Genomic DNA, 15158 nt, shown 5'->3' with positions numbered 1-15158 from the left:
TGCTCTTTTCCATATTGCTGTAACACGCGTTCAAAGTTGAAAAATTGAAATTAAAACGTTCGAAAAAGCAGTGTTTTCACATTTCATTGTTTGAGATAGAAATTGGATATTTACTCTATCGTCTGGCATCTTCAGAAGCCTCGTCAGGACCAAAAGGAGCAGCGAAGTCCAAGTTTCGCGATGCGCCTCACTCTGTAGCTTCAAGAAGTACTCCAAAGCTTCCTGGCAAACGGATATCAATCGCACCTGGATCACAGACCAATGATCTCGACGGCTCTCATCGCAGTACATCTTAAAAAGGATTCGCAGCAAACAAGCTAAACTTTGAGTCTCCTGCTTCAAAAGATTCGGTTTCACCGATCCTTTGTAACCGCCTTTCCATAAGATGTTTCTCTGCTCATGGTCCATGTTGAATTGCTTTGCAAATCTGAAAATGAAATAATAATTAATTTAATTATTAGTTCCATGATTGATCTCTTACCTATGTGATTGTAGCAGACATTCAGTGAGTTGTATTAGGTGCGGGGAATTGAGAACCCTGTACATTCCCTGCTCTTCTCTTTGGCACTCGGTGAGATTTCCGCTACCAGCCATGTCTGCAGCAGCCAAAGCCAGAGTTTCTGCGTCTTCTTTACGCGAGGTGGCCGGATAAAATACGATGTTGTCAATGGTTTGAATCAGTTCCAATTGGACTGCGCTTTTGATTATGAGTCCGTTGAAGAAGTTGCTTTCGCCGCCTCGAGAATCGTGCAGATTCGTCCTTTTCAGTATTCCTCTGGAGCCGATCTCACCGTTCTGCTCGATTATAGCTGTCGTCTGGATAGAGTCCGGTTTCCAAGTGAGTAAAGCACTTGGAACGGTGGAGTTGAAGATGTCCAGGATGCATTGGCAGGTCTTATCCCAGGTGTTCTCAGTGAACTTTTGCCCATTCGAGTTGACCAGATTTTCCAAGCAGTTTGTTCCTGATCGAGCCAACTGCTCATTTTCCTGTTGAACGCACCAATGCAGCTGCGAGTACAATTCCTCCAGCAGCAACGGTCCCAGCATATCGAAATATTGCGTGAAGACATCGACAATAGCGTAAAGTGCGTGATTGCATGTTGTAGTCATCCATTCTGCTTTCTCTGTGTGCTGCTCGGGTAATTTCATGTTATCGAATATGCGGAACAGGACCTTGAACAAGTCCTTCCACCAATGCGGAGAGAAGGTATCGCCGTACGTCTTCACGATCTCGAATAATACTGTTAAAGCGCGCGTTCTCACGTCCAATTTGCATCTGTTAACAACGCAGGATAAAGAGAACAGAAGTGGGAACCATCCTCGGACCCAAACCCTGTCGTCTTCAGCAACAGCTATATCGTTCTCCATTCCGGCATGTTCAGCGAAGAGATGAGGAGAAGCGTATACACTTAAAGCGCAAGTCCTCACGAGTCGGATAGCCTCCATGCTTGTATCTGGAAATCTCGCGTTGCATGCAAACTCGGAGAGGCATTTCACAGCGTCTTGGAATGAATCGATCATTGCGTGGAACTGCTTATCGTACAATTCCGTTATTATCTTTCCTGTCGTTTGGAATGCTAACTCGACGATGGCCTCCTCTTGATCGCCTGCCGCCAAATGGAATACGGAAAAGATGTTCTTCCATCCAGATCTGATGTTGTTCGCCTGGGAGTTAACCATCTGGGCGATACATCTCACAACCATATCCCGTATGGTAGGGGATACATTCTTCTTCATGATATGCTCGAAGGGTCGCAGGAAATCCTTCTGGAAATTGAAGTTTGCGAATTCACCCTTCTCTATGAATTTCATGGACAGCTGCCTGAGGCTGTCCACGGCGAAAAACGATATTTCCTCGTTGGAATTACACCCCACCGTGTTGAAGTGCTCGCCGAGGACCTGCCAAATTTTGGACCACTGCAAACGGATCCTTCCCATGTTGTAATAGGAGATCTCCACTAGTTTTTGCAGAGAGAACATTCTAGGATGACCGTTGTACGCTAACTCATCCAGCGAAACCTGACATAACGCCTTCACGAAATCCACGATTGCTTCACCGTCCAATCTCGTGGACCCAGTGAATATTCTGTCGACGGCAACGACAACGCTCTGCGAACTAGTTTGACCAATGTGCTCTTTGGAACTAGCATCAGGCGGTTTATGGCCGGAACCTGAGAGGAATATCGGTCTCACTCCGGTTCCGATTAATTGAGCCAATTCCAATTGAGAAATACACTTCAGGATGTCCAACCAACTGGTTCCAAGGTAATTTCCATCCGTGTGCGCGACCATAATCAGTGTTTTGATTGTATCGATATTCTTCGCTTTCATATCCATGATGGGTGAGTTTGCAGTGAGCAAAGTAAATCTAGCAAGTGCTTGTACGTAAGCATCTCGTTCCAAAGACATGTGGAATATGCACGCTATCCTTATGGCACAACGTATACCATCCAAGCAGAGCGACGCCACTTCAGGATCGTCGCAGTCCTGCAACCCCACGCTGAAGGCGGCCAAGAACGGAGTCCATGCCATTTTGAACATGGGCCGTACGTGCTCCAAATGTTTGGCTGTGGTAAATGGTGACTCCACGTGCGACACTGATTCCATCAGATTCTTTGCTGCTGACGAAATCATCTCCATCTCCATATTGAACAACACTTTTCTTCTCTTCTCGCTGTTTATCTGCTGCTTGCCAGGCTTATTCACGGTATTCTTCATTTTGATTTCGTGTCCAGCGATTTCATCGTAAATCTGCGACAAATACTCCTCCGGCACATCTTTGCTATCGGTATTACCGCGGTTCAACTTAATGTACTGCTCCTTGGTCATTTTGTTCTTGACCTGCGGCGAATGCAAGTCGGTGGTCAACATTATGATTGAAAAACCTAGAACGTACGCCACATCCGCACTTGCAAATAGGCCGTTGTTCGGATTGCATTCGCAATATCTGCTAGCAAACTTCTCCATCAACCTGTCAATTTTTTGGGCCTCCCCAGGTAACCGGAAGCCGTCCAAGAAGTGCCGCAGAGCTGCCACGATATCCATATTAGCAAAATTCATCAAGTCAACGTAAGCGTACATCACTTCCTTGCATAAATCGTCATTCTCTCCCAAGAAGTCTCCAATAAAAGTTTTATCCAAGCGATCCTCGGACTGCAACCACTTTGCAATTTCCACGTGCGCTGTACCAAGCAAAGTCTGTTCCTGCAGAAACGAAACGCCCTTTCTCGGTTTCCTGTTGAACAGATCAATACCAGTTTCCCAAACCTCCTTCTGATGCTTCAAAACCTCCAACTGTTCCGGAGAATCCAGCACTTCTTTGTTACCTGAGCTGGATCCCCCGCTGGAATGCAAACTGCTGGTTGAACCACCGTGCGATTTCAGTGAAGTGGTATCATTTTCTTTTGGCGCCAATTGCTCACCAACTGTGGACTGTAAATTAGGATTTACATATAAGTCTTTGCTCCATTCTACCATGCATTTCAAAATCGAAACCAAACATTCCAAGCCTCTAATTCTCATGGACTTTTCTTGATTCGGAGAAGCGCCCAATTCCAGCGCGTGTCTTCCTTGGGCAATCTTCGACAGATCATTGACCAACCGTTCGAAAAGGTTCGCAGCGGATAAATCGCAATCGTAATTCACGTAGATATCTACAATGCTTTGGGCGTCTCCGCATATCCTCGTCAGTGCTTGTATCACCATCCATTTGTGTTCGAACGATGAACTCGACGTCTCCAAGATGTTTAAAAATATTTCCTTGAAGAATACCTCAACCTGCATCTTCAAATGCATCTTGAAATTTGACAGTAAAGCCAAGAAGATGGCCAACGACAGCTCAAAGACTTCCGGGATGGAACTGACACCGTTCTTGGACAAAGCCACGCATAAGTACTGTTTTATTGCGGTGATGAACATCTCGTTGGACCGAAAGACTGGACCCGCGTTCTGCAGAATGGACAGCAGCAGATGGAGGGATAGTATTTTCGAACGGAGTTCATGCGATTTGGGATCCGGTGTGCCTTCCGGTAAAGGCTTCATGGATAGTTTACAAAGAGCGCGAAACACAAGGAAGGCGTCCTTCTGAAGAATGTGTCCAAATTTGGCGGTCATGGCTGTATCACTTTCACTGTGTGTATCAACGCTCTCTTGAGATGGTATCCTGCAAGAAGATATTGTTATGGTAAATGTATACATTTTCTGTTTCAAGATTTACCTTTGAACAGAACAGGTAACACTCTCAGCTGATTCAACTGCACCATTCTTTTCGCCTTCCACAAATGCAATAGCATTTTTCACAACCTCATCTACTATCTCTTTGGCCAATTCGACGTTGCTCATTTCCTCGACGACTTCCTCAAACTTGGCGCTCTCATTCAACGACTTGTTGAGGCGATTTTCCATCTGCACTTCGGCTTCGATAACTTGATTTTCCATTCTCATAAATATTACGTTAAGCATTTGAGTCAAGGTCGCCCTCGCTGTTGTTTGGTTTATCAGGTTTTTACTGGCCAGGAATATGTTGTAGCACGTGCGTACCGCCAAAAGCACAGTTCCCTCATGCACTTCCACATGTTGACTAGTGACAACTGTCAGTAAGGCTTTGATGATTTGCAACTGAATACCTGGAATTTACAAGCAATGCAATGTTTGTTCTACTATTACATAATTAGAAATCTAATTATCATTAACTTTCTAATAATTATGCAATCCTTACCCTCGTCTGTTTGTGGACCAGAGAAACATGCACAGATTGTTTCAACTATTCTATCAATCAACAGTTTTCCTGGGGTTGTAGAATCTGGGACATTTGCAGTCAAATGGCCATATGCTATCAGCTTTTGCAGGCAATCCAATGCTGTGACTACAATTCTTGTGGATCTGCTCTGACAGGCTAACTCAAAGGGCAGGAAATATTTTTCAGTTGTGAGGACATTAGCATCCCCACTTTTTGGTGCAGGGAGTGCATCTGATATCTTCTCCTCATTCTGCCCTTCGTTCAATTCCTTCTTTAGTTCATCTACAAGAAAAGCATGTGTTGAGCAACGATTACAAAATTATGCTAAAGCAATTAATTACCTAATGCAGTCTCACAGGCTTTCCTCAGGGATGAGTGGTTGGAACGTTTGATATCCCTGTCATTAAGGATTTTCTCAAGAGCCCTCAATATAAACATCTCTTTTGTTTTGGAGTTAGTGCTCATTGTTAGGAACGTAGTTGTAGTATTATAGACCCTTCATATGTTCAGAAGGGACCATCTTTAAATGACGTGTAAATAAATTGTTGATAATCGCGAAACCTTTGCGTTTTCCAGGAGCGATGTCATCGGAGGTGCGGGTCTTCACTCTTGCAGATTACACAAACACCAGGAAGAGCATATTTTTGAATTTACAGGCGTAATTAACGTTCCAACAAAACCACAGGATGTTTTACAATTTACGTCAAATTGACATTTCCAACTTGACAATATCCTATCCTATAAGACTTGAAATTAGCAACGGAATTTAAATTATAAGTATATTTGGTTACCTAACCATTTACAATTAAACCCAAATCATTAGAATCCGCGTTGAAAACTTCGGAGCAATGCAAATCGATGAATTTCTTATAGAAATCTATATTTGAGCATCCCATTAGGACCATAGCTTTGTTATCTTTGTGTTTCTTAGCACAAACCATCCCAGCAGAAATTACATTTGATATAATGTGAGCTGCTGAAACAAAATCATTGTTGTCTTCTCTCACATAAACATTTAATGAATTAACTATTATTATATTCGGGATCTTGTTCCAACCATGAATACCATGCAAGATACTTAAGAAATCTGAATAATCCTTTAAATACCTAAAATTACCAAAAATATAAGTTTACAATTATTTAATTCAAATGTACTCACAGAAACGTTAGAAGCTTTGATACTTCAGTATCAGGTATTGGAAGATTATCAGGTAACGAATTTATCTCTTGTGGAGTTATGAACCACACAGCATAACCATTCTCAGCACAACTGATTGCAACCTAAAACACAAGTAATTTTTACCATCGATTCTATAAGAAACGATTCGATATATCAATACTTTTAATAAGGAATGTTTAATGTTCACGCCATGCGCAAATATACTTCTAACTTTATCAAACATTTAGAATAAACGCTTTGAAATATTTAATTAATTTGAATCTACCTGTTGATTGCAGCTTCTTTGACAGATGACGTTTCTGTCCAAGTTGTCAAATCCGATTCTGCTTATTGGTTAATTGATTGAATTGATGCAAGCGTTTGGTTGACTATAACTGTTTGATTAATTTTGGGTGTAACCGAAACGCCAACATGTTTGATTCCCTCAGGAAGTTCATTGCCTACTGGTATTTCAGATACACCCTAGTCACTGAACTTTACATGGTCGAAAAGTGGGAAGAATCAATGATATGTATCCTTTAACAAATAATTTAAGTTAATCCAAAAGTTGTTGTAAGTTGTTATATCCTTAATGTTTTACAGATGTTGTAGCCTTTGCCGTATTCTCACTGCTCACATTATTCAACAGCCGCATTGTTCTGGGATATGTATCATCATACACAAACCCTGATAACACGATATTGATGTCAAACGAATACAATACATAGTCCCATTATATTGGATGAAGGAAAATTTAGAATTTTGCTATCAATAAATTATATAGTAAATGATTGACTTTTAGAGTTGTACAGTATTCTTATGCACATTATTTAAATATGTATTGCAATTTAATAAACACTTTACAAATGTAACCAAATTTCTTTTATTATCATCAACATATAACAATTATTGAGTCCTCTATATATTATAAACTAACAAATTAATATAAATAAATAATTACATTTTACAATAACAATATAATACTAGCATTATATTTCAATAAACATTAAAGCACTAAATGAATTTATAGTTCTTTGTTTTCTAACTTGGATATGGTTAGAGAAGTACACATTCTTTTCGGAAGGCTACTACTTGGTTTTTCAATGGTAACATCATAGAGTCGAAGTGAAGAACTGTATTGAGGTCCATCATTTTTAAAAATAGTAGAGTAAGAGCTCTTAAAGTTTCTGGGTTTAACACATTGCAATTTAAACCTATTAATAGGAGTGTTGTAGCTTGTAGACATTTTAATTTGTTCTTTACATTTCGTTATTTGCTTATCCAAGACCTTGTTCAATTTGCTTTTAAACGTTTTGTCATCTGTAAGATCATCGCTATGGACATCTGTATGAGTTTTTCTTTCAAAATATGATATTTTCTCTTGGAAATCTTGGCTTCCATTAAACTGCTCTTTCGCATGCAATAAAGTGCTGTTTGCTGTTGGATTGAACTCATTTTGGTTTGATGATCTTTGCTGATCTTCCATTTTAATCACGCTGAAAATTAATAAAGTTAATTATTATTAGAACTATAATATAATTATTTACTCTTACCGAATAACGTCACCTTCTTTTAGTAATTGTATATCTTCAGTCTCTGGTAAATAATGTTCTTTAAATTGTAAATAAAAATTGGATATATTCAACATTTTCGATATGTGCAATTTCAGGTCAAGTATATTTTTCACAGTTTTAGTGTTTACAAATGTGTAGCATGCTGATCTATGGTCCAAGAAAAAATGTGTTAAATCTGTTAATATTTTAAAATTATCGCTTTTCTCCATTTCGTACATAGTTTTAGATTCGATAAATCTTTAAAACTAACAATATTCACAATTTTATCAACAATACTTTTGGTAAATCTTTGCAGTTTTTGTAATGTAACTTTTTGTAAAAACAGACTTTAAAAATAAAAACTTAACTTATTTGAAATTTTCTTAAGAAATAGAGAAATATGTTTTCCCAAAAGTATATTTTATTAGCAAACTTTACAATTATCAGAAAGGATTCTGCACCTGTTCAGGTATTTTTTGTTGCTTATACAAATTGTCTTTACAACTCATAGGCTTCTTAAGGATATTAAAAAATTACAAATGAGAGTTTTACAATTATTTTTCTGACATTGTTTTAGCATCTTTAATATAAATGTATTAACAAAATTTAAAAAATGGACTAAAACATATACATTTGTTACAATTAAATTAGAAATGTTATAGCATTTTTTAATGTTAATTAATATGGGAATCCCATGTTTAATATGTTATGTAATTCTAATTTAGTTAACAAAATCTTGTATAGTGTAATTAATAAGCACATATTTCAAATATGTACTTCTTTTTCTTTTGTAAGAACTACAGCTCCATCTCTATGTATAAATAAGACAAAATATTGTGAATTTGAATATTGGTAAGGTTGGTATGGACTAGTAACATTGTAAGTGTTGGTGAACCTGAAAATACTATTCCATGGAATCTTCCAAATCTGTTATATATTCGACAAATGCCATAAGGGAAAGACAGGAAGCCGACAGCGACTTCATCTTTGATGAAAACGTGAAAACCTAACCCCTAACACATTTTGAAAATGAGTAAATAGTGAAGAAATGGATACAAGATAAGTGCATCAAAAAGTGATCATGGCTTACTATGATATTGTAAGTATACTTGATTTTAATTAGCAAGCAGTTGTTCAGTGCTGAATGATTTGCTGGAAGTGACTGTGCCAGAACAACTTAATGATATTGTTTTGTTTGTTTCTTAGTTAAACATCCAGTTTCTGGATTTGAGTGGAGTGGATGAGGTTGAGAAGCAGTGGATACTTAGTTCTTTGAAGACAGTAGATAATACTGTGAAAGGACCATGGAACAAGGCAGTGAAAGAAAGAGGTGAGTTGTACATGCATAATTATTTTTTTTATGGACAAGTTTAATAATATATATATTGTATTCATATTTTCAGTTTCCAATGTCCATGCAACAGGCTTTCAGGCAAACTGCCATAATTCTTTTACCCCACACAATGCAGCAGCATTGCCCAATCACATCAATCCTGTCATATATCCACCACCCAATTATCAGCCACCTTTAACCATCTACCCAACTACTTTTGTACCGACCATACAACAACAACAACAATACACACCACCAACTGTAGCTGTGAACGCCCCAGTTGTGGTGCCCGTAATTCCAGCACCTATTATAGTAAATAAACAATATCCAGTTACATATCCTGCACAGCAGCCCGGACCAGTGGTTGAGAAAGATGAACACAAATGTGAAGTGGAAAATCATGTAAATAATGTAAATATAACTAACGGAAATGCTACAGAAACACAAGCCGATAAATCAGATGGTTCAAAGTCATGGGCCAGTCTGTTTAATCGAAACGCCTTGCAGGCTGCAAGCAACAACTGTTTGGCAAATGCAAACAAGCCAAGTGATATTCCACCTTTCCCCCAACCCAACCAGAACAATAACAATGCAAAGAACATTTTCCACATGAAATCTACGCAATTCGACGATCCCAACTATTATCGTATGGCTGGTGAGTTTAATTCCATTAATTAATTGATTGCAAAATTTATTTATTTAATTGTTTTTTTTTTCCTAGAAATCTTGGCGAGTCGTAAATTAGACCATAACATAACGAGCGTACAGCCGAGGGGGTTGATCAATCACAGTAATTACTGTTACATCAATTCCATTTTGCAAGCGATGCTCGCTTGCCCGCCAGTTTATAATCTTTTGAGCGCGTTAACGATGAATATCAGCACGACGGAAACTAGGAAACATTCCCAAGTTATTGATAACATGTAAGTGGAGATTTATGTTTTTAAGAATTTGGATTAATCTTTTTTGGTTTAGGGTCAGATTTGTACGCGAGTTTAGACATTTGAGGCCCAACCAAAGGGTTACAAGACGAGTGGATAATAAGGTGCAGAAGAAAGAGCAGAGCACGCCGGTTAATTGCGATAGACCGTTTGAACCGTATTGGATATACAAGATGTTGAATGGTATGCGCAGCGATTCCTTTGTTGTGGAGGGAAGGCAAGAGGATGCTGAGGAATTCTTGGGTTGTCTCTTGAATGGATTAAACGATGAGATGTTGGAGGTAAATTTGGTGATATAATCATATTTTCAATGTTTGATAACTTTCGGAATTGTTTCAGTTAATGAAATTAGTGGAAGACGATATGCCAACAAACACGGTTATAGAAAGACACGAGGAAATCGATGAGGAGGATTGGCAAGTGAGTGATTTGAAGCACATCATTTTCAATTCTGCTTTTACTTATTGTTTGTTTTTAATAGCTTATCGGAAAGAAGAACAAAGGTTGCGTGACTCGTCGCACCGAAGTGACCCGTACACCAATCAGCGATATATTCGGTGGTCACATTCGTTCGAGGCTGCACAGAGCCGGCGATCAAATCACGGATAACATCCAACCTTTCTTCACCCTTCAATTGAACATCGAGAAAGTGAACACGGTTTGCGAGGCTTTGGAAGCACTCGTGACGAAAAACCAGCTGGAAGGCGTGACCTCGTCGAAGACGAACGAAGAGGTCGAGGCTTGGCAACAGGTGACCATCGAGGAGTTGCCTGTTGTTCTGGTCTTGCATTTAAAATGTTTCGATTTCAAACCTGAAGGATGCACGAAAATCATCAAAGCACTAGAGTTTCCAGTTGATCTAAAAATAGATTCTAGTAAGTATAATATTTCTGATACAGACTATTTGAATATTAATTCTTTTTTGTTTTTAATATTAGAATTGCTCTCTTCGAAAACGAATTATCAACCAAAGGAGAAACAATATAAATTATTTGCCGTCGTCTATCACGACGGAAAGGAAGCGACGAAGGGACACTTCATCACCGACGCTTACCACGTTGGATACGCCAGATGGATAAGATACGACGATGTCTCTGTGAACGCCGTCCAAGAGGAGCAAGTGCTTAAGCCTCACGGCACCCGTGTACCCTATCTGCTGTTCTACAGAAGAGCAGACACGGTCCGAAGCAAATAATCCATTTCTTCTTAAACTCTTAATCCCTGCAATCCCCCTTTATGAAAAAAAAAAACTCCCATCCCCCCCGAGTCCTGTAACATACGTTTTTATTCATTCTATTCGTGGATTTGGCGAAACATGATTAATTTTAGCATTACAGAAATAGTCATTAATTGATTTCTGTATACATATTAACATTCAATTGATTCAATCATACACATAGACACATCGGACAGAGAGAAACGTTTAACTAGATATAAATACTTTCAGTTGTATAAGATGTAACGTAATTATGATTTAACAACATTTAACACCGTGCGAAATGCACAACAAAAGATTCCCTTGCGGTACATTTTTATAGAAAAAAAAAAGAAACATTTCCTTTTGTCGTTGTTGTGTTCACTATGATTGTGACGTTTCCGATTTTCGTTTATCCTTCGGGCAAATGATTATTGTTTCTCGTGTGTGATCCGTCGCTTTTTGTTGTTGTTTTTTTTTTTACTCGGATGAATTATGTAAGCAAATAGACTGATTGAAATATTATATAATGAAATATCTATATTTTAATAAATATAAATTGGACGTGGAAGGCGGCTCATGCAAGCAATCTTGTTATTTAACAAACAAAAAAAAAGAAGTTCGATGGGATCTTATAATTTTTTTTATTATTATTATTATTACTACTACTATTATTATTATTATTATTATTATACACTTAAAGCGATTTGTGAAGAATTTTACTGTTCAACGTGTAAATTTTGTAATATGATATATATAATTGTATATCTAGGATATTTATTAAATCGTACGGTATTTTTTGTAATGAGACGTTTAGATCGGCAGTCTTGTTTGTTCAACTTTTAATGTAAAGTTATTGAATAAAAATGTAAAAAAAAAACACATTTTGTCGCTTTATTTAAGATTGTATAATAGCAAATTATCTAATAATTAAGTCAACTAGACTTGCAGATGGTACAATACTAACGGCAACTCAAATCCTGCAAATGATTATTGGCAGATGTACTTACCAATATCAGGAAATTACAACTAATTAAAACTGTATTCCATACTAGAATGAAGTGTCATATACGGAATTATTGATTTCCAATGTTATTATTCAACTTGACACATTGAATACTCAAGAGACTTGCGTAACGATTGGTAATAAAAAGGCAAAGTATTAAAATTTAAATTTCGTTTAATTAACAATTATAATAATTAAGTTTAATATATCGTACAATTTAATATAATAACAATGATAGTAGTACGAATCTTTCGCTCCTTCATACCTCATTAATACATACATATATACAGAATAATTCGAAACAAATTATGTAATTATAATTGGAACGCTGAGGTATTATATTCTTCTGTGCGGACAACGTAAATTTGTGTATTTGAAGATCAACCATAGGATAAGGTGTATCCCATGTTGGTCATGAGCGTCTCTTTGATGGCAGGTTGAAGTTCTTTCTGCATGTATGTGGTCAGAAGCGAGCGAATCCCTTTCAAAAAGATGTCCTCCATTTCCCTGGATAAGTCCTCCTCCTCTTCGTCTTCTTCTCTAAAGTTGCGTCTGTGTTCCCGGAAATGCAATCTTCTATCGCAACCGTAAGCATAGACGCTGATGAAACCAGGTTCCAGGAAGTGCGAATCCGTGCGAACGTTGAATTGACCTCTGTCCCTCCGAATTGGTTCAGTGTGGAATCTGAAAATTGTAAAAATCGTAATCTTCTGACTGTTGAGGTAATTGAAGGTAATACCCAATTCCGGCGCGTCTTAATCTTAAGATCATGTTGCAGGAATCGTCTGGATTGGGATGGACTGGTTCTCTTTGGAGTTCGCCTTCGTTGAACAGAGCTACTTTTCCACTGATGGTGAGATCGTTGAATAAAAGCCGTGTTTCCAAGCTGTTGTTGCGCGGATTGTATCTTAAAGTTGATTAATTATAGCTCAACTATAGCCGTTTGAAAACGAGGATTTACCTGCAATTATCCACTCGTACCCAACTGTTGGATGACGGCAATCTCACCCTCATATCGGTGACGTACATGTCGTAAGGGACGGATCTGAGTTGCTGATGCAGCGTGTATCCGTTCAGATGAAGAGTCTTCTGCGTCTTAGCCGCCTGCCTTCTCCGCATATTATCCAGAGCATCCTCGAGCCGTTCCGAGCATCGTCTTCCGAAATCCGTGATCCTGTCCTCCGTGTAACCAGGCCCGATGTTGTTCCCGCTTCCGCGGACGTACGGGTACGACGGATTCACGAATTTGTCGTTCTGCCGCGTCGGTAAATCTGCAGAAACAAAACATACATATATGAGAGAAAAGAAATTGCAATATAATCAAATCAAAAGTCGATTATAAAACCATTACTCCAGTTTTTCCTCCACGAAGCATTTCTCTCATCGAAGAGAGATTTTCCAAATAAATATTAATTTAATAACCTATTTCTCGAGCCCCAATGAAAGTCGACTAATTAAGATAACAACAACAACAACAAGAAAAAATACGAATTCGAAAAACAATTACTCGATTGTTGGAAACGAAACAATAATGGTCGATGTTCGTCGAGATTAGCATGCATGCATTTTGGTCATGGTCTCTTGCCACATCCAGTTTCTTTCGGAAAAACAAATCTTTGTATGCAAAAACAAAGTTTTTGCGAAACGTAATTAGTAGTAGAAAATAATAGCAAAAATTGGTTTACGGTGAAACTGTGGGAGTAATGCAAAATTTTGGCGATCCAATTTCGTTTTGGACGCACACTTTCTTTCGAGATCAGACCGTGAAATCTGCGTATTCAAAAAACCGAAAATTTTTCATTCACCCGATGCAAATTGAGGCTACACGTGATGTTGTTCCGTTCATTACATCGTCGCAATTACTGAAACATTCCATTCGTTTCTTTCCATTGTCGATTGTTAATCATTTTCTTTTTCTAATTACGTTAATCGGACACACAATTATTAATAATTATGCAATAATAATAATCAAATGAAATTTGTACTTGATTTCTATTTAGATTCCAAATTTGTTTGAAATTAAGCAATTAAAATGCATTTCATTGAAATTACTCATTTTCTAATTGCATTAAATGCTTTCAAATGCAGAAAGACACATTTATTAATACTTTTTAATAACTGTTTTGGTAATAGTATTGTAATATTACAATAACAATGATAGAAAACGCAATAAAACTTATATTTGGGTTAAAAATATTTCAAAGTTAAACCACGAAGAAATGAAATATATTTTCGAATATATTTAAAATTAAGAAATTAATTGATGAAATTCATTTCGAAATTACTCATTTTCTAATTACATTAAACGCTTTCAAATGCAGAAAAACACATTTATACTTTTTAACAACAGTTTTAGTATTAGTATTGTAATATTACAATAACAATGATAAAAAATGCAATGAAACTTATATTTGGGTTAAAAAATATTTCAAAGTTGAACCACGAAGAAATGAAATATATTTTCGAATGTATTTAAAATTAAGCAATTAATTGATGAAATTCATTTCGAAATTACTCATTTTCTAATTACATTAAATGCTTTCAAATGCAGAAAGACACATTTATTAATACTTTTTAACAGCAGTTTTAGTATTAGTATTGTAATATTACAATAACAATGATAGAAAATGAAATGAAACTTATATTTGGGTTAAAAAATATTTCAAAGTTAAACCACGAAGAAATGAAATATATTTTCAAATTAAGCAATTAACTGATGAAATTCATTTCGAAATTACTCATTTTCTAATTACATTAAACGCTTTCAAATGCAGAAAGACACATTTATTAATACTTTTTAATAACTGTTTTGGTATTAGTATTGTAATATTACAATAACAATGATAGAAAATGCAATGAAACTTATATTTGGGTTTAAAAATATTTCAAACTTAAACCAGGAAGAAATGAAATATATTTTCGAATATATTTAAAATTAAGCAATAAATTGATGAAATTAATTTCGAAATTACTCATTTTCTAATTACATTAAACGCTTTCAAATGCAGAAAAAACCATTTATTAATACTTTTTAACAACAGTTTTAGTATTAGTATTGTAATATTACAATAACAATGATGAAAATGCAATGAAACTTATATTTGGGTTAAAAAATATTTCAATTAAACCACGAAGAAATGAAATATATTTTCGAATATATTTAAAATTAAGCAATAAATTGATGAAATTCATTTCGAAATTACTCATTTTCTAATTACATTAAACGCTTTCAA

The 15158-nt window shown here is 36.7% G+C and overlaps 6 protein-coding genes across 8 annotated transcripts in view; 2 read left to right on the top strand and 4 right to left on the bottom strand.

Annotated features, from left to right (window-relative positions):
- Positions 1–80: 80 nt before the first annotated feature.
- On the bottom strand, positions 81–5457 carry LOC108569357 (brefeldin A-inhibited guanine nucleotide-exchange protein 1; the record flags this gene model as incomplete). Its single annotated transcript, XM_017930876.1, has 5 exons — positions 5080–5457; positions 4718–5020; positions 4217–4625; positions 482–4162; positions 81–427 (listed from the first exon to the last, which is right to left on the bottom strand). Coding segments are annotated over exons 1-5 (4864 nt in total), but the record flags the coding sequence as incomplete, so codon positions are not given.
- On the bottom strand, positions 5395–6224 carry LOC108569363. 3 transcript variants are annotated; one of them, XM_017930880.1, is made up of 4 exons: positions 6079–6224; positions 5898–6019; positions 5530–5845; positions 5395–5476 (listed from the first exon to the last, which is right to left on the bottom strand). In XM_017930880.1, the coding sequence occupies exons 1-3, from the start codon at positions 6139–6141 to the stop codon at positions 5530–5532; spliced, it is 501 nt and encodes a 166-aa protein (XP_017786369.1). In that variant the 5' UTR covers positions 6142–6224; the 3' UTR covers positions 5395–5476. The 3 variants fall into 3 exon arrangements, with proteins under 3 accessions (XP_017786369.1, XP_017786370.1, XP_017786371.1); XM_017930881.1 differs by having other exon boundaries at positions 5401–5476; positions 5535–5845; XM_017930882.1 differs by having other exon boundaries at positions 5422–5471.
- LOC108569364 lies at positions 6215–6769 on the top strand. The gene is made up of 2 exons (XM_017930883.1): positions 6215–6429; positions 6501–6769. Exons 1-2 carry the CDS (start codon positions 6330–6332, stop codon positions 6623–6625), a joined length of 225 nt encoding a protein of 74 aa, XP_017786372.1. The 5' UTR covers positions 6215–6329; the 3' UTR covers positions 6626–6769.
- A 95-nt stretch (positions 6770–6864) lies between these two features.
- Positions 6865–7716, bottom strand: LOC108569361. The gene is made up of 2 exons (XM_017930879.1): positions 7451–7716; positions 6865–7393 (listed from the first exon to the last, which is right to left on the bottom strand). Exons 1-2 carry the CDS (start codon positions 7687–7689, stop codon positions 6922–6924), a joined length of 711 nt encoding a protein of 236 aa, XP_017786368.1. The 5' UTR covers positions 7690–7716; the 3' UTR covers positions 6865–6921.
- A 628-nt stretch (positions 7717–8344) lies between these two features.
- LOC108569365 (ubiquitin carboxyl-terminal hydrolase 10-B) lies at positions 8345–11542 on the top strand. Its single transcript, XM_017930885.1, has 8 exons — positions 8345–8549; positions 8657–8780; positions 8854–9438; positions 9505–9706; positions 9759–10005; positions 10064–10144; positions 10206–10599; positions 10663–11542. Exons 1-8 carry the CDS (start codon positions 8532–8534, stop codon positions 10917–10919), a joined length of 1908 nt encoding a protein of 635 aa, XP_017786374.1. The 5' UTR covers positions 8345–8531; the 3' UTR covers positions 10920–11542.
- A 641-nt stretch (positions 11543–12183) lies between these two features.
- LOC108569359 overlaps positions 12184–15158 on the bottom strand; it is a 5480-nt gene continuing 2505 nt past the window's right edge. Inside the window, exons 2-4 of the mRNA XM_017930877.1 lie at positions 12887–13196; positions 12665–12832; positions 12184–12609 (exon numbers count right to left, since the gene is read on the bottom strand). Of these exons, the coding sequence (XP_017786366.1) occupies positions 12306–12609; positions 12665–12832; positions 12887–13196 (782 nt within the window). The 3' untranslated portion in view covers positions 12184–12305. The remainder of the gene's footprint in view (positions 12610–12664; positions 12833–12886; positions 13197–15158) is intronic.

This window comes from Nicrophorus vespilloides, unplaced genomic scaffold (assembly GCF_001412225.1).
Source record: "Nicrophorus vespilloides isolate i.1.1-1 unplaced genomic scaffold, Nicve_v1.0, whole genome shotgun sequence".
Taxonomy (NCBI): domain Eukaryota; kingdom Metazoa; phylum Arthropoda; class Insecta; order Coleoptera; family Silphidae; genus Nicrophorus; species Nicrophorus vespilloides.
Note: the sequence above shows the minus strand (reverse complement) of the source record. Positions and strands in the feature narration are given on the sequence as shown.

Bases quoted from the DNA above. Each gene is read 5' to 3' on its own strand.
- LOC108569363 (XM_017930880.1), bottom strand. From the start codon at position 6,141: ATGTTTGATAAAGTTAGAAGTATATTTGCGCATGGCGTGAACATTAAA. The intron at 6,020-6,078 runs GTATTGATATAT...CTTGTGTTTTAG, and splicing joins TTAAACATTCCTTATTAAAA to GTTGCAATCAGTTGTGCTGA. The intron at 5,846-5,897 runs GTGAGTACATTT...TGGTAATTTTAG, and splicing joins TCAAAGCTTCTAACGTTTCT to GTATTTAAAGGATTATTCAG.
- LOC108569364 (XM_017930883.1), top strand. From the start codon at position 6,330: ATGTTTGATTCCCTCAGGAAGTTCATTGCCTACTGGTATTTCAGATAC. The intron at 6,430-6,500 runs GTATCCTTTAAC...AATGTTTTACAG, and splicing joins GTGGGAAGAATCAATGATAT to ATGTTGTAGCCTTTGCCGTA.
- LOC108569361 (XM_017930879.1), bottom strand. From the start codon at position 7,689: ATGTACGAAATGGAGAAAAGCGATAATTTTAAAATATTAACAGATTTA. The intron at 7,394-7,450 runs GTAAGAGTAAAT...ATTAATTTTCAG, and splicing joins AAAGAAGGTGACGTTATTCG to CGTGATTAAAATGGAAGATC.
- LOC108569365 (XM_017930885.1), top strand. The intron at 9,707-9,758 runs GTAAGTGGAGAT...TTTTTGGTTTAG, and splicing joins TCCCAAGTTATTGATAACAT to GGTCAGATTTGTACGCGAGT. The intron at 10,006-10,063 runs GTAAATTTGGTG...GAATTGTTTCAG, and splicing joins TAAACGATGAGATGTTGGAG to TTAATGAAATTAGTGGAAGA.